General features: G+C 34.8%; 1 protein-coding gene across 6 annotated transcripts in view; it reads right to left on the bottom strand.

Moving 5' to 3' along the window:
* Positions 1-1,187: 1,187 nt before the first annotated feature.
* The window catches only part of LOC135205295 (uncharacterized), an 85,771-nt gene continuing 59,352 nt past the window's right edge, over positions 1,188-27,606 (bottom strand). For 2 of the 6 annotated variants that reach the window (XM_064235687.1, XM_064235688.1), the window contains 20 exons: positions 24,668-24,799; positions 23,790-23,918; positions 23,350-23,451; positions 22,460-22,705; positions 22,268-22,345; positions 21,983-22,075; positions 21,487-21,616; positions 18,525-18,569; positions 15,280-15,411; positions 14,639-14,821; positions 14,157-14,373; positions 13,008-13,198; positions 12,248-12,452; positions 11,857-11,936; positions 10,857-11,458; positions 7,342-7,515; positions 4,847-5,032; positions 3,321-3,545; positions 2,752-2,858; positions 1,188-2,403 (listed from right to left, as the gene is read on the bottom strand). In XM_064235687.1, the coding sequence (XP_064091757.1) occupies positions 2,280-2,403; positions 2,752-2,858; positions 3,321-3,545; positions 4,847-5,032; positions 7,342-7,515; positions 10,857-11,458; positions 11,857-11,936; positions 12,248-12,452; positions 13,008-13,198; positions 14,157-14,373; positions 14,639-14,821; positions 15,280-15,411; positions 18,525-18,569; positions 21,487-21,616; positions 21,983-22,075; positions 22,268-22,345; positions 22,460-22,705; positions 23,350-23,451; positions 23,790-23,918; positions 24,668-24,799 (3,381 nt within the window). In that variant the 3' untranslated portion in view covers positions 1,188-2,279. The remainder of the gene's footprint in view (positions 2,404-2,751; positions 2,859-3,320; positions 3,546-4,846; positions 5,033-7,341; positions 7,516-10,856; positions 11,459-11,856; positions 11,937-12,247; positions 12,453-13,007; positions 13,199-14,156; positions 14,374-14,638; positions 14,822-15,279; positions 15,412-18,524; positions 18,570-21,486; positions 21,617-21,982; positions 22,076-22,267; positions 22,346-22,459; positions 22,706-23,349; positions 23,452-23,789; positions 23,919-24,667; positions 24,800-27,606) is intronic. The other 4 variants (XM_064235692.1, XM_064235690.1, XM_064235689.1 and 1 more) reach the window with 4 other exon arrangements.

The following is a 27,606-nucleotide window of genomic DNA, read 5'->3' as shown; positions in this document are numbered from 1 at the left end:
GTCGCCTGGTGAAAAGGTCCTTCCCACCAGTAGGATTGTATTTTTCTGGTGTTCGCTGTCTGTGTAAGATGAGGAGCTCTTGAATCCCTTGTTTTTTTTTTTTTTTATAGAAGGAAGATTCCAAAAAGTGCTGTACAATTGGAAAGACTACATTGGTTTGAAAAGTTCTAACGAGGATTTATCTAACCTAGGACAACCAGCATGTGAAAGGAAAGGTAACTGATGTGTTATTATTACACACGTTATAAAATGTTTTTTATAGTTTTTAGTTGTCTATTTAAATATAACAATACATCATAGGTATTAAGCTTTATCTTGTTTACAGTTCCATGATTCAAGTGACCTCATTCTAGCATTAAGTTATATTTAGTTAAAGCAATTCTACTATGAACTGTGTAGAGTTTGAGAATAGAGTCCTGGAACTATAATTTTGGCACATTGCTTCAGTCAGCTTCCACAGGGTAATCATTTTGATTAAGAAAATCCATCTGGCACTAACATCTCAAGACAAAAACATAGAAATAGACAAATGTAGAGAGAGGACAGTATTCTGTCCATCACTTTATGCAGTGAAAACAAGGGCATTTAGTAACTGAAACTAGGAATTTCCAGTTCATATAGTTCAGAGTACAAATTGACCTGATCATGAGGGTTGTCCCTGCTTCATTTTCATCACATCTTAAGAGACAGGTTTGATTTAGGTGTGTATGTATTTTGGGAATGCTGCATACCAGCATTTTTTCTTAGCATAGTAGACATAGAAATAAAAACTGATATCTTTCCAGTGGTAGTAAAGGTCAGTATATCCTCAGTGGTCTTTCCTTATTGCAAAGGAACCTAAGTCGTCTTCATTTCCAAGTTTGAGGTTATAAAAAGCCACACTGCTCATTTACGTGAATGGGAGGCTGAATTTTCTGGGTTGGAAGTCAACATGGATTATGATTTTCAGACAATTCCTCCCAGGACGGGAGTAAATATCCATATAAAAGAAGAGGGCTTGTATGTTTCCCACAAAGACAAATTTTGAATGCATTTTCCCTTGAACAAAGAGTTCTGTAAGCTGGATGGATGTACAGTAAATATTTAAAATTCACAAACCGCTGTTCCACATTACTTTAAAAGTAAACGTGTCAAGCAGTTTCTGCTTTGAAACACCTAATACTACAAAGGATAAAATATAAACAGAATTAACTCAATAAAGAATTTATTGAGGCTGTCAAATTAAATAATTACACTCAAGAATTATGTAATATTTACACCACAAATTTCATATAGTACATATTCATATATATATATATGTATACTGTATTTATAAGACATGAGTGGAAATACACGAGAACTTGCTACAAAAATACACATCAGGATGTAATCTTCTTGTCACAGATGAAAAAGTGCTCAAGAATACTGCTTAATTACAAAGCTTTCTCATTCACTTTTTGTCTCCTTAGACAGACAGAAGCACATCGGCAATGGCTAGATCAACTGTCCGCAAGAATGTTTACACATTCTACGGAGCACATCTGACTACAGAGCAGCAAGCTTTGACACAAAGGACATGGCATGAATGATCTATTCATAAATGATTAGTGTAAACAATTTCATCTTAGTAATATAACTTCACTGATATGGCTTTATCAGCAAGCATATCATTACGCCGAACAAAGTTCTCGTCGTCCGATCACAGTTTGCGTAACTGTGAAGGAAAGAAATTTATTGGGTGAATTTAGTAAAGGACAGCGAAGACAACAAATGGGTAAAATATACAGAATCTAGAGTTCCTCTTTATGAACATCATACACACGAACTTCTCGGCGATCACGAAAACCACATCACGCACCATTTCCTAGTTGATTCTTGTAGCCACTAAACTGAGTTTCTGGAATATGTATACCCTGCGTACAACCTCAGTCGATCTTGGTCACCTTGAAATGAACTCTTCACACTACAGCTGAATGGCACTGACTATAATGTGCTCACTCATCCGTAGGGGAAAAGATTTGGCAATCGCCTATCCCGAACCACGAGAAAAAAAAAATATTTAGTGCACTCTAGTGTCCGCATAACTGTGAGAAAGGCATTTATGTCCTCCCAAGATACACACTGTAGTAGTAGTCTGCATTTAACACTTAATATCTAATTTGTAAGTTCTCTCACTTTAGCATGGACAAGTCAAGCAGGTACTCAATTTGTTTCCAAAGGGTCTTTTTAGCCTTAGTTCCTAAAGTCTTTGCTTTCTTGTCTAAAATGCACGGGAAAAACTATTTTCCTTTGCTTAAAGATCACTCGGCGGAATGTCTGGTAGGCATGTAGGTTGCTAAGCCATGTTTCACTCTCACGCCATCAATGACATCCAACAAATTCTTGGAATCCATAGCCAAGACATGAGCAGCAGACAGCATTTGCCTGAAAGAGCACAACACAATTAATATTATTGCAGAAAAAGTGATTATAAATATTGAATGGACAGTAACAAGCAAAAAATATTTTAGAGAATCTCAAGATCTTAATAACAGGTGGCATTACATCAGCAAAAACTACAGTATACCACGATTACAGTTCCTCAAAAGCCAATGGAGAAAAAAATAATGGTTAAAATTATTTCTCATAGGGTACTACAAACTGTGTTATCCTAAATTTGCAGGAAATGTAATAACATATTACTCGTCCTGTTATTTAATCTACAAATACTGTATTGAGTGTGGACATGTACAGCTTTTATTGCTGAAAAATTATAACCAGAAAGGTACTTACTTGCGATATTCTTCATCTAGTGTGGTACTCCCATACTTCTGGGCTAATTTGTAAGCCTGTACAAGGTCTGTCATATCTTTGGATAATACTTTATGAGCAAGTTCAACCTGAAAGTTTGTTGAAGATGTACATTATATTAGACTAATGAAATGTCACTTAAATGTTTTCAATTAATTTTCAAAGCACGCCACTGCCTTACTTTATAGTCTACCTGCTTTACATACAGTAAAATCACACACACACACACACGAGACAAGGAGCCCATTTAACAACAGGCATGAGATCCCATTGAGTAAATAAAATAACTTATCGTAAGCTTACAAAAAGTTGTCTAGGTAGCAGACAAAACCTCTAAATGAAAGAAATCGGTGAGAAGGTGCAAGTTATGAGAATGTAATTTTTTTTCTTTTCAAAGCTTGTCTGATGTTTAAATACATTTGGCTATTATTAGGCAATTGTTTGAATTTTGTGTGAGCACATGAAAGATTCGACTTCTTTAATCAGGCATCCATCTCATTTTTTTCTAATTCTGAAAATTTACAAATAACATACAATCAAAAAGCACTTACTTCTCTATGTGATGCAGGTGGAATGGCGGCCATCAGCGCATCAACAGTAGCAAGGAGATCTCGCAATTCCAAACCAACCTTTTTAACGTGGTCAAGGTAAGTATGAGATTGGCCTTCTTTCACGTCGTGGGTTAGAGCAGTTATCGCTTTCACTACTTGTATTGTTGATGCATATACCTTATCATCAGTCCTGTCTAAATCGGCAGTAGGCGTCGGTTCAACTTGCTGCAAGTGACGAAGTAGCAATCATTATGGAAAAAATACATTATTATTTTATGTATTGGGTAGTTTCTCACCAGAACATGGAATTAATTAAGATATCTATGAGGTCGGGCTGTATACAACTGGTTCTGTATTTATTATTGCAGTACTGTAGCTATTTCTTATTAATATGCTGCATACCTTAAAAGGTAAAAAGAACATTTTAAAGTGAAATCTTAATGAATAAAACTGTGGTCAATTGGTACCAAACAAAAAGAGCCTACTGCTGCTGCTGCTACTTTATGCAAAATGCCTTAAGTGAATTGGCAAACTCTGTCCTTATTGATGCTGTTTACCAACTGATACTACTCTGAAAACTTACTAGTACGTGTTTTTCCTGTCCTCCTCTGATGCTGCATGCCTTAAATGTAATGCTGTTGTCCATAGTTGTAAGTCACAACAGACGGGGTATAACTATTACAGTTTTATCCTACCAATCCTTCCTTAATAAACTGCTTTTGTTCGAAACAAAAAGGGCAAGCCATTATTATTAAATGCCTCTAAAACTCAACCCTATGGCATGTAATCTGCTTCCAAAATCTACTGTCTAAACAAATTACTCAAGTACGAACATCATTCTGCCTCGTCAATCAAACCTAGCTATCATCCCTCATGCACCTAGTTTCTCTACATTCAAATAGAATGAAATCTACAGCAATTAATTCACCTTTCATTTAAACACATGCACTATTTCAGTCTACTAAAATGTTTTAAGCAAAACTTACAAGATACTTCATACAAGATTACTTGATAGGGTGTGCCTATTTTCTTTTATTCCCTAATTTGTATAACTACTGTTCATTCAACTTTACTCACTAAAAATGTTATTCACATTCTTCCTCGATCCACAAATCATGAATTCCCAGTCAATCCAATCCCTACATATCTAACAATTAGGTCAATGCTAAGTGATGGCATGTATACACGACCTAAATACAGGCAGTCCCCGGGTTACGACGGTGTCGGCTTACGACGTTCCGAGGTTACGACGCTTGTCAATAGACGTTATTTCCAGGGTTACGACGCCTACAACGCTCATCTTGGAGATGAAATATGACACCAAAAATGCAAAATAATCAATATTTGAAGGTTTTTTTTGTTTTTTTATGAAAAATGCCATAAGAATGCAGTTTACATAGGTCAATGCTAAGTGATGGCACGTATACACGACATAAATATCTTGAAAGTTGTCTTATCTTCCCAAAAATCCTACAACACCTTACCCACACCAGAAGCCACCACACCACCTCCCAGTGAATACTCACTTTGACTACAATCTTTGGTTCTTCTAAAACAGATCCTGACCCATTAGAAAGGGGGGTGGCAGATCTCTCTCTCAAGTCTTCGGAACGTGCAGGTGAGGGTGAGGAAGGAGGATGATGAGCTACAGGGGAATCACTATCAGAGTCCGACTTGTCAGATGCACTCATGGCAAAAGACATGCGTTTCCTCTGCAAATAAAATGGGCATAACTCAAATTACTTTCCATTATTGCATGTAACTGTGTTAAGGTCTGAAGGAAGAGGGAAAGGAAAAATTCTCTGCCGTTTTATTCTCGAAGGCAGAAGCAGAAACAATAAAGAAGATAATAATAGACAAAGGCAAATTCTCACCTTGAAAATGGTTTAGTTTTGGAGATAAATGTATAGTGTATTAAACAATATGTTACACCTTTCATTGGAAAAGATTGTACTTTTAAAAAGCACTTAACTGTCATTTGATTCCCAAGCACAACATAACTAAAATGGTATGCATATATTACATGCATTTTCTTAGCATTTTGTTTCCAGAAGTAGTTAAGTAAATTTGTTGTACAGTAATTCTTGAAGAGCTGAACATCCAGTTATTCTTTGGCAATAACATTTGTGTCAACCGTGGAGTTGGGCTACTTGGCATCCATCAATTAATCGTAGTTTTATTGGATGGATGTCAACAGAGTTGGCATTTGATAGCCTTTGGGTTAAATTTTCTGAACCCTAGCTAATTTGAATGTAACATTTCATGTATTGTTGCTAAAACAAACAAAAAACAGCAGTAGTGGTACAGGAAGAAAACCAATAAATTCATAATGATAAGAATTTGTTGTACTAATGTAATATACAACTGACATTTTCTCATTTTTCTTTGTTTCAACAATAAAGTCCAGTAAATCAACCCCCAAGCCTTGTGCTGTTTATCCTAATAAAGAAAGGCACTACAAAATCAGTGCAGAAAGGGATGCCCCTGGAAGCTGCTATAACCATATGACCATGTGTTAAACAACAGAATAACCGGATGAAGTTGTAGAAACATTTAAAAGGTGGATGTCATCAGCAGCCATTCAATGGCTGTCAAACCAAGCGCTGGGGACAATTTCAGTCATTCCTCACTTAATGCAGTGAAAAGAGGGAGTTGTAACGGTTGGACAGCAAGATGAAGAGCTACAGAAAATAAAGGTGATGAAATACATGGAGCTAAAGAGGACACTGGTAGAAAACCCCCAGTAACAAGAAAATGGACAATAAGACAGAAGACAGAAAGTGGGAAATGAGCATACAGTTATAGGGTAAAAAGTAGAGGAATCTTGAGGGACCAAGGATGCTGTGAACACCCTAGTAAAAGCACTGTATATCAAGTGCAGTGCAGTGATGGCACTAATCCACTATGGAGGTGTGGAGAAGCAGCTTGAGCTCTGACTGTGTGTATAGTGTAAGTGTTCGGTCTATAGGACAGTGCCACTGAAATGGCCTGTTCCTTGTCTCTGGCATTTATGAATGACCTTCAAATATTTTAATGGAGAGAAAAAGGTAGGAGGATAATAAAAGTTAAAGTGTACAGGCAAGTCTTAAGAAGAGATGCCTAGGTTTACAAGACTGTACTACTCTTCACTGCTGAGAATTAGCCTGATAAAATGGAAGAGATTCAGAAAAAATGGGACTACAAAATGAAATGCTATGATTCATTGCACAAGTGCAGTGGGAAGATACTATTATGCATGAGGAAGTGGCAGAGATGTGGTTTTCAGTGAATGAAAAATAAGACATTTAAAGAATGAGAAGGTTGGTTGGGCATGTAATTAGAAAGGATGATAAAGTTAGTCAGAGAGACAGGAAAATGGGCCTGACTGGAGAGACAAGTATGAAGACCCAGGAAATCATGGGAAATTGGCATCGATGAAAGCCCACCTCGGATGGGAAGTCGGGTAGAAAGTACACAAGACTAGAAAGTGAAGAGAGAACTTATTTCATGTGCAGATGTAAAATGGCACTGAGGTAGCTACAATAAGAGATAAGTGTAAAATGACCAAAACTAACTCTTCTGTTTATAAACAATTACTAAAGATATTATACTCCGGGAGGAAAGTTGGAATGTTGTATGGATAAGTAATCCATCATATAATTTTCATTTATTACAGTTTACAGGTAACTTGAGGATCAATTTATAATTAATAAATGCTTCAAATACTTTTGAAATACAGAAACTGCCAACTAACTGAGACACTAACTTTCAAAAGGTGTCAGAAACAGCAACTTATGTTAATGACAAAATGCACTCCTACACTGTAAAAGGACTAGCACTAAGTAAGATTAGGATTAAGGATGGTATATGGAAGTTCCTAACCATCATCCTTATTAGGAAAAATCTCGAAAGAAGTGCAGGGATAGATATCTATGATGCAGTGCATAAAAAAAGTAATGTGAGTAGCAAACTAAGTGAAGCAAGTACAGACAAAATCCGATTTCCAAACTTGTAAGTACAAACTTGCTTCATCAGCGCATACCATGTTGTTTTCTTCATGAGCCAGCCATCTGTTGTCCTCCTCCGTCTGCTTCTGCTGCTGCCGTAATCTCTGTTCCAAGAGTTTACTCTGCAGTTCAGCAGCATCTGCACTAAGGCCGGCACTTCCTGCGCCACTCAACCACTCTCCGGAGTCGCTCTGATGGCTTCCCTGTCGCTGTTTGAAAGGAAAATGTTACCAAAGGTGCAGAGATAATTATAAGTAAACTTTTAATAGCTTTGAAAATCATTTACTTGTCAGTGAGAAATTGAGGGTCTACAATATATTAAGCTGTTAAGAATGACTGCTTTAGTAGGGCTCAAAACATGAACTGCTAATTGTCAAGGTAACACAGAGAACACTGTAGAGCAAGCCTGAGACCATTATCAAGAGAACTGACATTTGCTCATGCTATAATTTTAGTGTTTTGTTAATGAATTATGTATAACCATGTATTTATTGAGTAAGCACTTTATTTTTCTATGACAAGTTACTGAACTAATAACAAACTTTTTCCTATGATATCTACAGTAAACATAAAAAGGCAACAACTATCTATGCTAAATTTAAAGTGGCATTAAGCCTAAACTGAAAATAAAAACTTCTACCTAAGAACAGCATAAAACAACAGGAATTAAACATCAATGCCACATCTAATAAACAATGCCGACATAGCATTTATAGTACATTTAAGGCCTGTAATAGAACGTCTAAGTGATCTACCATTGGCCTAAAAGCAGGTGCGATTTGTAAAATGTGCAAATAAAAAATTTCAAGCTTCTACAAAATAAAATCAAGGTTGGTTGTAATTTAATGACTAACTATTTACACAGTAATTTATTTTATTTTTAAAGGGATATTAAATTTTTTTTAATAAAGCACACCCTGAAAGGAAAGTTAGAAGGAAAAATTAAAAATGAAGAAGACTTAATGTTTGAAGAAATAAAAAATCAAAATCATTCTAGAACAGAATCATGAATATTATATAAAGAAATATCTGCTGCAATAAAATAAGCATAATTATTCAAGGATTATTATTATTCAAACATACATTTGTTTATCACTTTTGCAAGAATTACTTTCCTTTTACATGAGGACCCTGGATTATCTTACTATGTCTGCATAGTAGACTGAAGGCATAACTTGAGATAAAAGAATAAGTATTACTTTCACAAAAGAATTCTAAACAGAATTGACTTCATGCTATTTGAAAGAAGCAAATCAATTCTGACCCTGCTGTCAATGCAGGTAATTATGTTATCAGTAACTTAAAAAGACTTAAAATTAGTAAATACTTAATGAAACTAAATTGCTAACTACAGAATTTTAGCAATATTTGAAAGACTTTTTTTTAAAATTAAAGTTAAGAACTAAATACCAATTAGACATTTTTTGTTAGTCACTCAAAAATAAAAAACTATTTCTTTAAACATTTTTGGGCAATTTGGTCCTTGGTAAAGGAAAGTAAAAAAAGAAAAAAAATTAAAACAAAACATAATCAAGGACATACATATAAATACAACTGCAAAAAAAATGTAAAAAAATAAAAATAAAAGGAAAATCCAATCCTATACACATTGTGTGCTATAAAAACGCAAAACAAAACCTCAAAATATCAAAACAAATCAAATTACTTACGACAGGGTGATCATGCCAAACTGTTGCCTACCTCGGGTGGATGGAGTGGGGTATATAAAAACTGTATTTTCATTTTTGGGGGTAGAGAAGAGGGCCCACTGCAATGTTCTTTTTAAATTACAGGCACTTGCCCCATAAACAATAAGCTTGACTGAATATATGCACCCACAATAAACCCTGTGTATGTCTACGTATTACCATTCCTTGAAAGAAAATCAGTTTTGCCATAATGGGCAAATTACAGTGCTCCCTAAAGTTGTAAATGTTCATAAACTATATAAACCTTAATTCATTGCTAAATTATCTCACGGCAAGTTTTCGTGAAATGCAAGACTACCTCCAAAGGAAACAAACTAATAAACCAACCATGCCCAAGAGTTGTGGTTGAACGACATGGTAACATGGCAAATCATTTCAACTGAAAATGATAAGGTTAAAATCTACTGAATGTGACCCTAATTATTTTGTCCAGTAATCTATTGAATGTGACTGTGTACACATCATAAAAACTTAATTAATTTTTTTAAGCTTAATCTGGTAATATATAATTAGATTAAAAGAATTAAAAGCTATTGTAGTTAACATACTGGATCACCGTCTAATAATCAATGCCCCCCCATCTACTTTAATAAGAATGTACTGTTGTAGTATGTCATTTTAAACACATTCATTAAAAAGGAAAATTACATATAGTAAACATTTTTACATTTAACGCAAAACAAAATGTCCAAAACATATTTTACTGTGGAACGTTTATTTTACTGCATTTCTAGAATGATGGAGAAACTAACCGATTTATCAGAGCATACAATTAAAGTTTCTGAATCCACAAAAGGAGAAGAACCACTGAACTAGTATTTAAATAGGTAACCTGAATTTATGAAAAGGGGTCATAGTAAGGTGCTTTACACTATTTTAGAAGAAATGATTTTGGAAATCAACCACATCAGAAAAAGCCATGAAAGGGACAGATCCTTAAACAAGAAAAGGTGAATTTCCAAATGGATCATGACTGAATATGTGGTGCTGTGTGGTTCATTTTATAAAGGAGTTTTTTTTTATAGTTACAAGAAAACTGTACATCGAAGAACAAGGTATTATACAAATCAGAAAACTTATCACACACTACTCACCACCTCACGACTTGCAGTATTAAAATTTCAGTGTACGGCCCAACTAAAAGCTTTCTAAAATGAATTTATCACAAAGGGTGGAAGGCCCTACACTTCAATCCAAAATTCCTTGGCAAACTTCTTAACACCTTTCCTAGCTCACACACTGACAAAGCCACCTGTATAAGACCCACATATCTAAAATGACAATAATACACTGTACATTATTTATTGATTGCAAAATAATAAATATCTAATTACTCAAAGAACAAAGAAATTCCTTCATTAGTGAAAGTTAACTACAAAGAAAAAACGGTAACTTTGTAAATGTTCTCTCTTTATCTTCCCCATGTTGTTGCAGCTTCCATAAAAATGCTTTTTCCCCTAAATAACAAATATTAACTGGTCTCAATATCCATTTACTACATATACAAAAACTAATGAAATTTTCTGCTTCATAAAAAAAAATCAAGATCAGTACTCATAACGAATGATCATACACAAAATCTAATTTCCAAATCCTATAATATGCAATATACAAGCTTTGTACAGTCACTATCTGGTAAACTATGCTGAATATGTTTGTGTATGTATGTGTGTGTGTGTTACTATCTGCAGAGAGAGTTGTGGGTGCATAGTGATCTTTCTGCTGCTCTCTTGCCTACCCTACCCCCATGCTGTCACACCGAACATGCTGGTGCTCTGGCAGTTCTAGGGTCGTGCATCATCAGCTTCATCATCGTGCTGATATCATTATTGCAACCCAACCTTAACTAATGTAGATGGTGGCGAAAATGGTACTGGTGACGGGGAGCCTGAGCCTCCTGAACTAGTGGCACCTCCCCAGCCTCCGGCTGTGGCAGATGCTCCTCGCTCTAGAGTCCCGCCCCTGCCGCCTCGTCGTCTAGCGGAGGCACCCACCGGAGAACCCAAGGGTGAGTGAGGAGCGGAGAGTGTGGAGTGAGGAGAGTAGTGACCACTACCACTCTGATGAGATGGCATAGAATGAGAAGAATGAGGATGAGAAAGTGTTGAAAAAGGGGAATGAGGGTTTGACTGTGAGGTGGCGGCGGGGGGCGATCGGGGCGAGGACACAAAATCTACGGGTAGTGTGTTGATGGCCGAGGCTGGGGAAATATAGGAGCCAGGGGCGTTGGCTGCACGGTTGTGGTTGTCTCGCATCAACTGACTTAGCACCTCAGGGTTCTGGGCGACGATGTACGTGGTAGGGCCACTATTACTGACCTGCGAGGGGGCGTAGAGAGGTGGCGACACTAAACCAGAAGGTGGAGGAGGAGTGGAAGCAAGCCCACGCCCACCAGACATAATTGGAACTCTAGACGGCTTAGGTGGGGGCTCATCAACAGGACCTGCGAATAATAATTCCCATGTTGTGTACGCTTGTTTTTTCCATTATATTCTCAAAACAAAAAACTTAGTCATGTTAGCATACATTACAGTAGTATCATGATATTTTTATAACATTAGTAAACAATAAATATACGAAGGTATTTCTAAATGCTGCATCACAGTCATACTAATCAGTTTTATTATTATAAAGGATTAGTTTATCCAGACCTCTGGGCCTAATAATGACTCTTCTTGGGCTACTAATCAGTTTGAATGCAGAGCGCCATGAATGCTGAATTTTTTTATGTTTTGTCCAAAGTCTCCCAGTAATTTTCAGTGTTGTGGTGTCAACAGTACAGAATGTTTGGTCAAACTGACATACTGTATATGTTAAGTATTACTTTAATGTCCGACTTACCCCAAGACATTCCTTGTATTCTACGATTTTCCCTTCTCATCGTTTCATGCTGCTGCATTCGCTCCTCACGAAGGATCTCACTGAAATTCAAATTGAAAATTATTTTTAAATAAAAAAAAAAAGTTGGGCATGGGAAGTCATTTCTAGCCACATAGGGTTTGCTTAAAAATGTATACATCAATGTCATGTAAGAGGCCTTTAAAATTCACCACAGATGATCAGATTTTTTGTCACAATGATAAGGATTAAAAAGATATTTTTAATCATCAACTAATGCCCTTAAAAATATGGTAGATTTTGCCCCAGAAGTAAAGTTAAAGATGGGTATCACGGGCATATACCATTGGGTATCACAGGCATATACCATTGATTACAATGAAAAGAGATGTACCTTAGAGCTTCTTTAATATCTTTAAATGAAGGCCGTTTGGAAGGTTCATATGTCCAACACATAGACATCAAGGAGTAAAGCCGTGGAGGGCAATTTGCAGGTAGGGCCAAGCGCTCCCCATTGTCAATGCGCTTGATGACATCATTATTCTTAATTCCCTGGAAAGGCTTGACTCCAAGCATGAGGATTTCCCACATACAAACACCTGGAATGTTTTTAAAAAGGCTTCATTAATACAAATATATAAGAAAATGACCACAGGAACGGGAAGAACAAATGGACAAGAGACACTATGAATTACAATTCACATTAACAATTGCCTTGGTGTTGTGGGATTGTCCCAAATATTTTCCCTAAGGGGCAATGATACAGGGCCATGACCCCAAAAACATGAACTTTGCTGTAATCTTTGTAGCAAATTCCAAGGCAGTTATATAAACAATTACAAATGAAGTACCAGTAAATTGTCATACCCTGTAAATGTTAAATGCAGCAGCAGTAGAAAGGGTAAGCTCATCAATGCCAAGTTTTACACACAAAAACCAGGACAAACTTGGAAATGATATTGAAGGTCAAAGTAATTATAAAACATTCAGTTACATATGATTGGTAACATAACTTGATCATTATGCTCAACATTATTCTCAGAATAATACAAAACCACGAAAGAAATCTAACTATATACTAGATATAAAATTTAGAGGACAATAAATCACACTACAGTATATGTTGTTAATCAAAAGACCACAGCATAACTTACCAAACATCCACACATCACTGGCACTTGTAAATCTTCTAAAATTAATGGATTCTGGAGCCATCCACTTGATGGGCAACTTCCCTTTACTTGCTTTGTAATAACTCTGCTCCTCTACCCATCGGGAAAGACCAAAATCAGCCAACTTTACACAATCGTGTGAATACACGAGAACATTTCTGGCAGCAATATCCCTGAAAATGGAAAACGAGGGCAATTTACAAGACACATCCAAAGTCTGTCAAATGAAACACTACAGAAGTGCAAGTCTGAGTAAGGTAATACCTCAACCCACATTGTTAATTCCTTCCAAGACACATGGCATAAGTTGAAACATTACTCACAATGAATAACCCCTTTAAAAACTCACCTTAACATCCTATAAACTTATTTCAGTAACTCCATACTGGTACTGACACATGTACCATGTTCAATAGTTAAAAATATATATATATTTTTTAATTTATACATAGTAATCATAAAGAATGCAAAAAAAAAAAAAAAAATCATGTATTCACTGTATTGTATCTATCTTATGGGTGATGTTAATATGCACTACGTATATACTATTGTCAGACTTAGGCCACCTTAAATATGCACAAACTGATGAAAGTCTTATTTTTCTATTACTTTTTTTTTCTTTTATAAATACGACTGTAAAGCCAAAAATGCTGAAACTCTCAACGATGTTACTCGACATATTACTATACCCGATTTTTTTTTTTACCAGGTTTATTGCCACAGGATTTTAAAGCACAGAAGAGGTCTCTCAAAAATATATAAATCTTTCATGTAACATAAGTCTTATGGCAAAATCACCATGATATGAATTTTTTATTTTCAGTACTGGATTTCCAAAGATTACAATATGGAGCAATTTATCACTTGAGATATTCACCACTTGAGACGGTATGAAGATAAATTTCTTGTAGTTAAATACCTTAACTTGGACATTTACACCTTCAAAGAAAAATATTCATCTCTCACTAACTGAATTACACTAAGAACACTAAGAAGTACAATTCTCTTCATGAGAGTAAGCCTAGGATACAAAGAATATTCATAAAACTTGGTACAATCACATGAAACATACAATCATGAATTAAAGGGATGCCAATACAGATACTACAGTACTATATCAACATAACATACCTGTGAACAAACTTTTTACTCTCCAGGTATGAGAGCGCCGTAGAAAGCTGGAAAGCGTAAAGGACTAGTGTGGCTAGATTTAATTTGTCTTTATTGTTTTGAAGATAGGCCCTCATTTCACCATATCGAGCTAACTCCATCACAATCCAAATAGGGGACTCGGAACAAATCCCTATCAGCTTGATAATGTGTGGGTGATCAAACTGTTGCATAATATCTGAAAGAATCATAAAATTACTTTGAAAACTGTATAACCAGTTCAGTACTTGAGGTATCTGTCAGCATTCAGCAAGGGGTTTCATCTTTATTTCCTAAAAGTTCCACTTACAGTGATGTACAGAATATTACAGACGTCTTGAGGTGACAATAAACATTCTGAATTCTCTTGCATATCTTCAGACTATGCAAACAAAAGTTTTACACCAACAGGATTTATAAATTCAAAGTTCAATATTAAAACATTATAAAAATAAAAAACTTACATGCTTCCTCTAAAAATTTCTCTGCCATTGCCAATTCAGATTCTACTTTACAAGTTTTAATGGCAACAGGGACGTTGGAGCCATCCCTGGAACAGAAAGTTCCCGTGTGGACATCTCCAAACTGCCCTTCTCCTATTATATCTCCTACGGTTATATTACTTCTCTCTAATTCATAATCTTTGGCTGAAAAAATAAAATAGGTCAGTATTAGAATAACTCCTTAGCTCCTCGATAAGTGTCCATAGGTCTGAAATTAGGTATATAACAGGTACTACCATGGTTTACTTATACGTAGTACATTATTCAATTACCAGTATAATTTCTGAAAGCTCAGTCATTTATTCCACCTTTCACAAAGTAAAAATCCACCGAAACCCTGTTCTTCAAATGAACACCACACTAATATCATCAAATTTGAAATACATGGAAATCTGTTAAAAAATGTTTGTAGAAAATAAGGCTGAAAATACGCTTGCAATTAAAAAAAAAAAAAAAAAAACTTTTGCTTCAGCTAACCTTATTAAAAAGGAGAGATTAATGATCTTAGGAAAATAAGCTTGCAATATGAAGATTTTTAAATGAACAAACTTGACATGAAGTTTAATTATAAACTAATTCCTTAAAAGAAAGTGACAACATACTTGCAGGTGTTGAATAATCTCCCTCATCATCTACAATCTCTGCATAGTCTTCCGAACCTCCACCAGCCTTCCGTGACTCCCCACCTGTTTCAGAGCTTTGTCGTGAACTGCTACTACCAGACCCACTCACTTCTAAAGCACAAACACAATTTGTTTTAGGTAAATGTATATATGAAAATATCTACTTTCAGATATTCAAATAGTATCTATGTAAATTATTTTAAAGTATGGTATATGTACTTCAAAACTTTAGAAAACTATTGTTACAAAGATAAGATAACTAGTATGTAATAAAATGACCTAAAAGATCACAATAATGGAAGATGCATTGCATGATTGGTTACATTAATCACAAAAAAAAATTTTTTTAGCAGCTGAGACAAAATTCAAGCTACAATAAGTTATAATGTAGCAAGTTACAAAATGGTAAAATAAGTTATACATAATGCAGGATGTTATAAGTTATAAGGAGTTATGCACTTGCTTAAAAAAATACTGGGAAGATAAAACACTTTCTATTAACAAAAAAGAGATAAAACTGCACTCTTAGCATACAAAATACTTGAACTTTTGGCAATTTCCTTTTTTCTGGGGGGAGGGGGGCAAATACCTTCATCAAAGCTTCTTAGCTTTTTAGTAAATTTTGTTTGGATTAAGTTTCTGTATTTAGAATTTAGAAAAGAACTTCTGAACTGCATTCATACTTACAAGACCACCACAAATGATGTTTCTTGCTAGGATATTAAAGCTTTATACAGTATTTGATTAAGCATTAAATATGGTTCATAACTGATGTTTTAGCTTGTAGATATGGTTATAAATTTAAAATAATTTCTTATGGACTATCAAAACTCGATATAATTCAATGCAACAAATATATTTTGCAGAAACCATCTGGATTCCTGTACATTTTCAAGTCCTATTTGTCAAAGGTTTTAAATAAATTTATGAAAAATAAATTTACTATATTACAGTATTATCACAGCTCTAGTGATCATATGTAAGACTTGGATGTCGTTGTTCTGACTAAAAGATTATGCAGTATATACCTAAATAGAGAGAAAAAAATGTCATGATCCACATCCAAATAAGAACTATGTACTGTTACAAACACATTCTGGTTACTTTACTAACCGACTTCCTATCATTCACTCAGACTACTAACTTCAATACTTACTGCTGTAAGCTTTGTAAGTAACTTTTGACTGACAGATTATATAGTAGTATACACCTATAAAGTGAAGAAATTCTATGATCTATTTCCGAGCAATGGCTACTATCACAAGCACTTTCTGGTTATTTGTAAACACTAAATAACTAAGTACTATTGTGGAAATTCTATCATTCACTTCAATTTGAAAACTGCTGTATAGGGATTTTGATCCTATGCCAATACAGTATACATTAAATTAAAACAAAGATAAAAACTCAATAATTTACTTACCTTGACCCAAAATTTTAAATCTATAACAGCACAAGAATTACTACCTTATGTCAGCCTGATCAGAGCATAACAAAATTAATAGTTGTATAATTCACAGATATACCATCAACACATTTACTTACTTTAATGTTAACATTACTGCGATCATCTATATATTTCCAAAAAGTTTAAAGACAAAGCATTAAGATTACAATAACACAATATATTCTCCCAATATCAACAATACCTTGTCTTTTCTCTTTGAAAAAGTCACAATGGTTTCAACTAGAATATATGCTTGATAATGGTGGCTATTGTAACTTTTACAGTGAGTACAAAATCACGTTACCAGTGGAAATACTTTGCAGTGTTTGATGTGCATGGGAAAACCTTGAGTTCACTGCTTACCACTCTACCACTGATAAACAAAGATGCTTTTCAATAACCACTCGTCAAAATCGATCATCTACGAAGCATGTGCAAGATACTTCTAATACTGTGCAGGGCATGCAGTGTAATGTACCAAATCAAAATTCCACAAAGTTTAGTCCAGTAAGATAAATCACCTGACCAGATTTATCATTCATATCCAAAATAAGTATGTAATATATAACAACACCAATACGTATTTTCCTCTAAAATTTCAAGGTGGTTTAGTTACCCTATCTAGTTGTTGCATATCTACCACCTTAATGTTTTATGGAGTAAGTTTAATAATTTATAATACCCCTGTATAATTACATTCACACCACTACATCACAAACCTATTACTACTCACCATAACCTATCTGTGTATCTTACACAAAACCCAGACATGTAATTCCACTGCAGAAAAAGAAAAACATGAATCACTGGCTACGTATGAACTTATGCAGAAACTATCATAAAAATTAATGGCATCCAAAATTAATGGTACATAAAAGAGAAGCTCTTATTATATATACAATTTTTTTCAAGTTTCAGCTCCAGTCATGTCACCTTTAGTGTAGAGATGTAACAACTGTTTAAATCTAAACTAATTTTGTGAAACTGAATAAATAAATAGTAAACATTTATCCACCATTACCTCAAGCATAAGATTGTAAAATTTCACTAAGGGAAAGCAATGCCTATATATAACAGTAGCATATCATATTAGCTATCTTTAAATATTATTAGCTATCTTTAAATATTACGTATACTAAACTATACAACTAGAATCACATGGAAATGAAATAAATGCTTCAGTATCAATCTCCCTTTAAACTAGTATGTACTATAAGAAAACAACAACCAACTAACTTCACATTCCAACCATGAGGTTTCTCTAAAGCCAAATTTATAGTTAAACCAAAACCACATTTCCAGATAATTCACTAGAAATTCCCCTGACCAACAATTAAGCTCTGAAAGACTGATTACCAACGACCCCAAGTGGTTATATGTATAAAAATATATCTCATCGATTCTATGTTCATCTATTCTTTTTCATTACTTCTCTAAGCCTTCTTCCCTAAAACTCAGGCTCTAATTCTATCCCACAAGCTCTGGCTTCACAAATTTTTATTCTTTAATCTGAATCTAGACTATACAGCATAGGTATACATTTATGTAACGAGAAGTCTACGTCATGCGAATCGCCATAACATTAAAAAACTAGTTTTCATATATAATACCATACACATCAACTCAATTCTCATGTGTGTCTCTCACAAATTTAAAGCAAAAAATACTTGCCTTCTTCATTACGTATTTTACTACCTGGTCAGCAATTTACTGGTCTAAAGGTTAGTAAGAAATACATGCACAGTCAAGGCACAAAAACCAAGCTAGAACAACCAACCTTGTGGTGTCTGGCACGGGCATGGTAAAGACTTCCAAACATGAACTATTGTTGGTGATGTAATGAACAATAATCGAGCCAACGAGCCAAGGGAGCAAGTCGGTCGTTCATTGGACAAGCGACGCCAGGGAGTAGAGTGAGAGACGAGTCAAGTTAGTAAACCTCATGGCAGTATCACAGTTCTTGTTAAACTTTGCCCAAGTTCCATTGATTTCAGGACTATGTTAATAGGGACAATGAGAGGATATTTACAGTACTACGTATAAAGTATTTCTGATATGTACTCATATACAAAGTGGGTGAAAAGAATGTCAAAACGCTTACTTATAGTAGGCTAAAAGGGATCAGCTGCTTACATAAATAAAGTGTGACATTCCCTGTTAACATAGTTATCATGAGTACCATGTGTATCAAACTGGAACTGTCAATAAGGTTGAAAGATGTGAACCATTTGTGAAATACCACCAGCAAAAGGCCCATAGAGAAAGACTATAGGATGCATATGAAGTTTGGAAAGAGAACACTTTTGACAAATTCTGATACTTGTCTAAATTCACCGAAACATACACAAAAAACACATTTTTTTTTTTTTTAACTGTAACACGAAAACACCAAGTACACAGCAATTTCACCATTCACTGATATTTCAAAAGGGTTCTCAATCCACAGTCAAAATACATAAAAAGATATCTAAAACAGTCATATACAACTGTTAACTAATATAACAGTCTCTTATAAATTGTTAAGTCATGATTGTGGACATATACATAATTAATGTTGTGGTACCAAAGTATGAAATTATATCACTGATTGCATAGACGGCCCAAGCATCAATATCAAAACCTATAACTCTAACAGCATAATACATGAAATCATATGAGCTACTGTAATATAACACATATTACCTATATGCATTTCAAGAGTTATTGCACACACAAACACATTCACAAGGCAGTTAGACAACTTATTTACATGAGAGTAACCCTGACTACCAATTTTTCATGATAGAATTTTACCAAATGACAGCTTGAACTGCCACTCTTTAGATCCTAACCAGTTTCTTTAGATTAAAAAAGGTTATTCCCTTTAATTGTGATCAACAGAAACATCTACAAAATTATATAGAATCTTTGATTCGACCATTTTCAACAAATTTCAGTAAAAACTTCTGCATTATTAATTTCATCCTATTTGATACACAGCAACTGATGGTTTGGGGGGATATGTACTTTTTAAAACTGAATTTTTAAATGAAAGTCCATCACCTAAATTAGCCTGATTTTTTAATGCAAATTGTGCTGATGTAAGTGATGGGTTGGTTTGGAAATACGTATTATGTTTATGGTTTTACCAAATTCATGGCTCAAGTTCCCAGGTTTTACTCTTATAAATCCAGCAACAAATCTTTAATCACAAATATGGGAACATGGAAACTTAACCCATCCCATTTTTGGGGGGGTCAAAAATGCATCTGTCATAAAACGCTATGTTCTGGCTTATTGCTTATAAGCTTAAGATATAATTTTTTTCATTGCTTGCCTTACATTTCTTTCTCATGACAGAATGCTGGTTCTGGTGTTAGTACTATTTTGGAGCCAAATAAATTCCTTTTTTGATGAATATTTAGTAGTATTGCCTTTGCACTATTTATTGTTTTTATTGTATATAAAATCTGTAAAGAAAAAAAGGACAATGGCAATTTTTTTTTTTAAATCATCCTCGAACACTACACGTCATCCTAATGCAACCTGACGTCAAGATATTTATGCCTATTTTTTTCTCCTCCACAGATATCATTTACCATCACCATGTCCTGCTGGAACAACTTTTACTGGGACCAATATGTGGGAATAAACGCTTCTTTAAACCAATATACAAAGAGAAGAGCTCTTTTTAAGGACAAATTTACAAGTGGAATTAGAAAAAAATTGGGATCAGTGTGAAATTTTTGATAATTCTCTAACAATAGCCACACCGTCCGGGTGACACGCATATCTTACATCCTGTAGTTAGCAAACGTTACATGTCAGTAAGCACAGGAACCAGTCTCTCAACAATATATTAGCAATGTTAGCACAACACAATCTGCAAAGCACAATGCTAGTGAAATTAAAACATACTATGTTAATATCTCAAATATGTAAAACTTGTAACCATGTCACCACACAAAGCCTAGGGTTAGTCTATAAGCACAAGCAGTCACTGTACGACATGAAATCTTGAACACCACGTAAAACTTTTGCCTGCAGCAGAATGTGAAAAGATAATAGCTCAATTCATGTTTCAACAATAATATCCTGCCTTCTCAGTCAAATCTTTGTCAATTTCATGACCACAGCAATAGTCGTTCACTTAACTTTGTCAGACTTTGATCTAATACCTGTTTCATATAACAATGAAGACTTTATGGTCCTATAGGCCAAAGCAACTTACCATCCCTAGCATACCGACTCAAGGAAGTAACATTAAGAGCATTAAAAAGGTTGAATATCACAATCAGCTTTTCTATGAACTAAAATCCAACACACACAATTGTCAATGGAAAGATTCAAATTATTATTGCTTTGTGAAAATAAAAATGTAATTCCTGATGTACATTGACTATTTTCTACAAAATACTATTTGGTTATTACTTATCCTAATTCTAGTACCAGTTCTAAGCTCAAAATTCTGTACTTGAAGAGCTGAGGCAAATAATTTTGGAATAACACCTTAATCACCTTATTCAATCATGGCAAAACTATATAAGGATAAGTCCTAAGACAATCTAGGAATTACAGCCATCCTTGAAAATATAGGACCACATATATGAAATTTTTGTATTTTTTGTATGTCCTACATATGTGATCATGGATACAAAAAAATGCTATACTACTTCAGTTTAATGGAAAAAACTGAAACTTACAAAAACACTTCCACCCCATACAAAAAACTGGGATCTTTAAGAACAGAAAGGTCTTACCTTTAGTATTCCAGAGGGATGTTCTAGTATTATTCACAAGACGGCAGTAACCATCAATCAGATCGGCAAGACTCTCTGCCGCAGCTATGCTGGGGCAAGTAACAGTAAGTGCTTCTGCTGTTCCAGCCACCTGGTTGATGAGTGAAAAGATACAAGCTAAGTTCACAGATTCAAGATGGACACATTAAAAAAGATAATGATTACGTTTCATATTTCCTTTAAGATGCATTCAGAATTTAGTTTTTAGAAATACTTCCAGTTCAAGAGCTTCCAGGTGGAAAGCACCAGACGAAATGCTCATGAAAAATAAACGAATTACAGCTGGTGCATAAAAATGAATTTTTTTCTTAATTCACACCATTTAATTCAATTCTGATTAGGCTATATTGTTGGAACAATACTGGAACTACCATCCCCATTTCTCCCCTCTAAGGAGTCAACACTGAGCAGAGAGAATGCATCATGCAGTAAACCAGGCCATTAATTTGTTTTTTACCTTTAGCTGAACAAGAGCTTTTCGATGCGTATCACAGTCTGTTGTAAGTGTTTCGACACTTTGTACCTGCTCAAAACTGGCCATGTGGTGAGGCTGAAAAAATATACAAATATTACTAAGGAATCGAATTCCATTCATTTCTGATAATAAGAACATCAAATCAAACAGCGTATAGAGTCATGGAACAGTAACATTATAGTTGAAACTCTAAACTACTCATCTAAGGTTTCTGACGTCTACAAAATATATTTAGACAGCCCAAAGGTGGGGTCCATTTACACTTACTTTTGATGCAGAATCTGTAGTGTAGGATATACCTACAGATGGACCAACCAGAAGTGTCACTGGTATAGACCAGCCGGACTGGAAAGCACAAAAGTATTATTGTAATAAATACAAATAGGAACTGCACATTATACTAAAAATAAAAACTGAGAAGTGTACGAGCTCAACACACTCCATACAACATTTACTTACCCCTAATGCACAGCGGAATGATTCTTGGTCGTACTTTCTGCTCTTGCCTAATAATTCTAAAAACTTGAAGAGGCATTCAGACTCAGACAGCTGGCCGTACTTTTTGAAATGTTGCTGTAAAGACTTTCGTAGCGTTTTAGACTTAACGGTATTCAGTATAGACGACGGTAAAAATTTATGAAGGCCCACTTCTTTCTCTAAGTACTCCAGGTTGGACTTCTTCTCCAAAGTACTGCCATTCATGTCCTGGAGAAGATTATTTGTATCATCATTAGTTTAACCAAACAACTGAGTAGTAGCCCTTAGCTATACTAATATAATAATGTACTTAAACATCCTGATATTTTTCTTTAAAAGAGTCCATAAACTGAAATGATTGTATTTTAACAGTAAATCCTAAACTATATTTCAAAATCTCTGAAACCTATAATAGAACTTTTGGCTCAAGCAATTCCCAAATCTTAGTGGTGCAAACTGAATAGTACTCATAGCAACCAGCAACTTAGAGCAATAAAATTATCAAGTATAAATTTGCTCACAAATTTGATATCTATGATTCAACTATAGACAGGGGTCATTAAAGCAATCTTACACAAGTTTGTTGATAAACTGACATTTACAGACTTTCACAGGAATAATGGAACAATCATAAACACAAACTAACTGATACCTTTACAACATAATCTTCACCACTTCTAAACTGTTACTTTGAGTCAACTTTCTATAATCAGTACATATATTAAACTTAACTGCAATAAAAAAAATTAACCGATAGGAAACACCTCATACAGTGTAGCCAAGCATATACTAGTATACTGTAAAATGAGTTTCCACCAGGGAACATTTTAGAGAATTTTCTCATTACAACATGGCAATGCTCTACTACGTACTTTGAACATCCGTTTAATTTCTATGCACGCCAACTGAATAGCTGAGTCTTGGTCCACACCTTCATTTCCTCTTCCCTCATCTTCCAAGTAGTCATTTTTCACCTGGCAATGTAAAAAGTATGAGATGACTGTTCATCTTTATCACTTAAAGTTAAAAGTGAAATACATAAGCATGAAATATCACTGTCTTCCAATTTGGTTAACTATGACAACTTCTCCAAAGAATCAAGCTTGTAATTTGATGTACTTGACAAATCCTTCTATAAGATGGAAAAAAAAATTACTACGTGAAATCTATCGAATAAGCTTTATTGTCTATACAAATATCAGTTCTGAAGTAAACTGTGGTCAATACCACTACAAATCATGTTCATTCTTTCATTTTTCAAAAGTCAAAGTTTTCACTTTGGTCGTCAGATAAATCTGCATGCTTTATTTACCTGTTCATAATAGTAACAGAAGGTACTTCGGTCCTTATCGTAGAGTTGGTGGAGATCAGAAAGAACGTATCGTACTCGTAGCTCAAATCTCCATTCCTCTCCATGATAATCTGGGTACTTTTCTTCTACCTAAAATTGATTTGATGATCTTAAAACGTAAAGATAATATATAACAAATATTACCTTTACTTCTTACGACTTAATGAATTAACTGTAGTATATACTGAGCAATGTACATGCTCTTGAACCTAATCTGAACTAGATTATCAAATTAAAATGCACCAGATTCTAAAGAAATGTGAGAAACACACCCCACTATTTGAACAAAAAAAAATTTATTACTAAGTATGTGACATGTATACTCCAAAAGGTAAATTTTATATAAGATTATACCATTTATTTACAATAGTTCACTGTCTTGATTATAAATGCAAAACCTTCAATCAAGGATAAAAATAACCCTGAACTAAGGTCACTCATACATGAAGCAAATGATAAGATGAAATAAAACTACAGGATACTAGAAGTGAAGGAGAGCAAAAACATTTTAGCCCCTAATAATTATGCTGTTCACAAATACTGAGAAAAATTGAACAAACATTGCTCTTGCATCATGGTAAACAATTAAAACAAAATAAGCTCTGCAGGGACTATATAAAATTTTTAATGGGACTGATGAAAGATCTAATCAGGAGGGATTAAGAGTAAAACAGCAAATCTCCAGGCAGCTGGCCAATTTCTTTAAGTTTACTGTAGGCCTAATGTTCACCTCTCATTTCAGACCAGATCTTTTGCAGGAACCGTATGCATGCTAAATTTTAGAGGAGTGACTTAGGATTTGTTGATGTCTTTTCTAGCAATAATAACCACAGACATACCTGATACATTGTAAGGTCCTGGTGCAGCCAATGGACCTCTCCAGTGATCGTATTCCGCAATCTGATGGCGAACATACTTTCATACTGGCGAGGGCCCGGCGCTTGTCTGCTGATGACTACGCTTATGATTCCCTGTAACGAGATCCCGATTAGCAACCGAGTGAAAGGAAGGCACCAATAGAAGAATGTAATAGCTAAAGACCGTTAGTACTTTTGAAAATAAAAATTCTCTACAATAAACTAGAAATACTGAAAATGAACAAGTTCCAAACAAGGCATTTACATACGTTTCACTTTTCTTAAATCTTTTCACTTCTTTCCCTGCTATTAATGGTTTGAAAAGTCTGTTAACTTTTAGTATATGGTAACCACACACTTACAGAACAAACTAGTAGTATGATAACCACACCTTCAAGATACAAACTATGAAATATCCAGAACACACATTAATCATGTCTTTGTACAGTGATCATTATTACAGTACAGACAAAAATGAGCTGTCTTGGAGACTCTTTCGACATTCGTATTATTGACAACCAAACATATGACGTTATTTACTATCTGTATGTGGTCATACTGTATGGCATATACCCACAGACACACATGAGAGATAACTACAGTTACAGAAAACACTAATAGATTCAGTACTGTACATTCAGTAACAGTATGGTATAATCATATCCCCATTCTTTGTTGCATGAACCCCTCATGAAAAATTAAAATTCACAATAAACATCCTAGTTTTTGGAGTTTTTCTGTGTCAACATGGAAAAACTGTTAATAATCAGACAGTGTCTTTCAGGACCAACAATGCACAGAAAGTGATAATTTATCCTAAAATAATTTACAAAAACAAACTTTCATAATAACAAATCTTTGGTAATTGACTAATGGACTCAATACTATGTTACAATAAAAAGACTGAAATGTTTTAGAGATAATATACATAAGAAAAATTGATCATCTTAATAAACCAGAAAACGACCTTGTTCTTTAATTACATATCGTGTGACTTCACAGACGCAGTAAGTCTCCTAGAGTACCGTAAACTGACATTTCAAGGGCTATACTCCCTCCATGCATAATCCTTCAAAACCAATGCTAGTGGAAACCAATATAGACCAGAGAACCTTAACCCTGTGTATCATAAACCCAAGGTAACGAGCAAGTGATGAGAAAAAGGTGATATGAGAAGAGTGGGGACTAAATGATTACGTACAAGTGAAAAGGTCAATCTGCAACCAATCTAAAAATATGACCCACACAAGGTGAAGCAGTGCTGAGAGTAAACAGAATTTCTAGGAAAGATGGCCCTATGATGTGGAAAGTCTCCTTAGAAATTAACACAAAAAAATCCACCTGAATGTTTAAATACAGTAGCAATTTGCTTTAATGTACGTATACAAAAAGTAAGTTTGGAGTGTTGTTGTCAGCACTGGGTTTAGAATTTTTCTGTCGAGTTAGCTATGTGAAGCCAACAGATTGATTTTGGGTTGCGACCTGCAAAACATTAAAACTAATTACACTCGTTTCATATTTGTTCCAAAGTTTTTGTGACGCACAAATGTCAAATGCAGCAGAATCATACCAAAAGCAATTTGAATTTTCAATTATACTGTGTTCGTGCGACAGACTACGCCATTTTTTGAATTGCGCTCCATCCCTTAAAATGAGAACATTTATTTTTCTTATGCATTATATTTAGAGTGAGAGGCATGTCAACTGGACCTAATCCATTTGTTCGTCATACACAGTACACCAGTGAATTTCCGAGTAACACTAACCTACATCACTAATATACGTAATGGGAGAAGACTTCTCAATCTCCAGAGTATTTTACATAATTCAAAATCTTCGATGTAGTTACCTTCATAAGAAAAATGATGTAGCATAAACTATATAAGTAACTAGTACATTTTTGTAAGTCTTGTCTAGATTAGAAATTAACACGTACGGCATTGTAAATACTTTACTGAGCACATTGTGGGTGAGCCTAAGATTCACTTGTGTGCAATTTCACCCACTCACACTTACCTGGGTGATGAAAATGAGAAGAAAACTTATGCACACTTTTTCTATGGACTGGCCCTGAATCTTAGCCTTCGTGGTATCACTGACTAATTCTTGACACCACAATGTTCACAAACAAGTGGCAGAAGCAAACGATCACATACATTTGCTGACAAATCAAGTTTATGAGTAAAAGGATGACATTCATGACATGCTTTCTACAGAAGCATTGTGCATACAACACCAGAATCTATTGTTTCATGACCAAATCATCTTTTAACGATTAAAGATAGAGAACGAACACATATCCAGCACCAGTGAATTAATACTTTTTGTGAATGTTCATTCAAGTACAGGTAGTCCCCCGGTTATCAGCGGGGGTTCCTTTCCTGGGGGTGTGCTGATAAGCAAAAACCACTGTTAACCAGAACTCGGCTCGTTATGGTGCCATAATAGCGCTTATGGTGCCGATAACCGGTTATCGGCCCTATAAGCGGAACTCGGCTCGTTATGGTGCCATAAATTGCCAATTTTATAGCGCTAGACAAGCCCCATAAAACCGGATCGCTGATAACCGAGTCTGCCGATAACCAGGGACTGCCTGTACGTACATGAAAAACGAAAATGTACCCAGTACTACTGTGTATTCAGGGATGTTATATGTGGAAGAACTTGTACGTATTCTGTAATTAAATCTAATATATTTGTATATATGTACATCAAACCAATGTGCTACTGTATAGTATTTAATATTACTTAAGAATAACGATAAATAGGGTTCACAAAATCTTGTAAGAACTTGAAAAGCTTAATGACCCAGTTACTAATATCCATAGACAACACAGTAATAGCAACTATAAATCCAGCACCAAGTACAAAATAGGTTTCTACATGAAAGTGATGAATGAACATTTTGAAAATACACAGGT

This window comes from Macrobrachium nipponense, chromosome 49 (assembly GCF_015104395.2).
Source record: "Macrobrachium nipponense isolate FS-2020 chromosome 49, ASM1510439v2, whole genome shotgun sequence".
NCBI classification, from domain to species: Eukaryota; Metazoa; Arthropoda; class Malacostraca; order Decapoda; family Palaemonidae; genus Macrobrachium; species Macrobrachium nipponense.
This window is presented reverse-complemented; position numbering and strand designations above follow the sequence as displayed.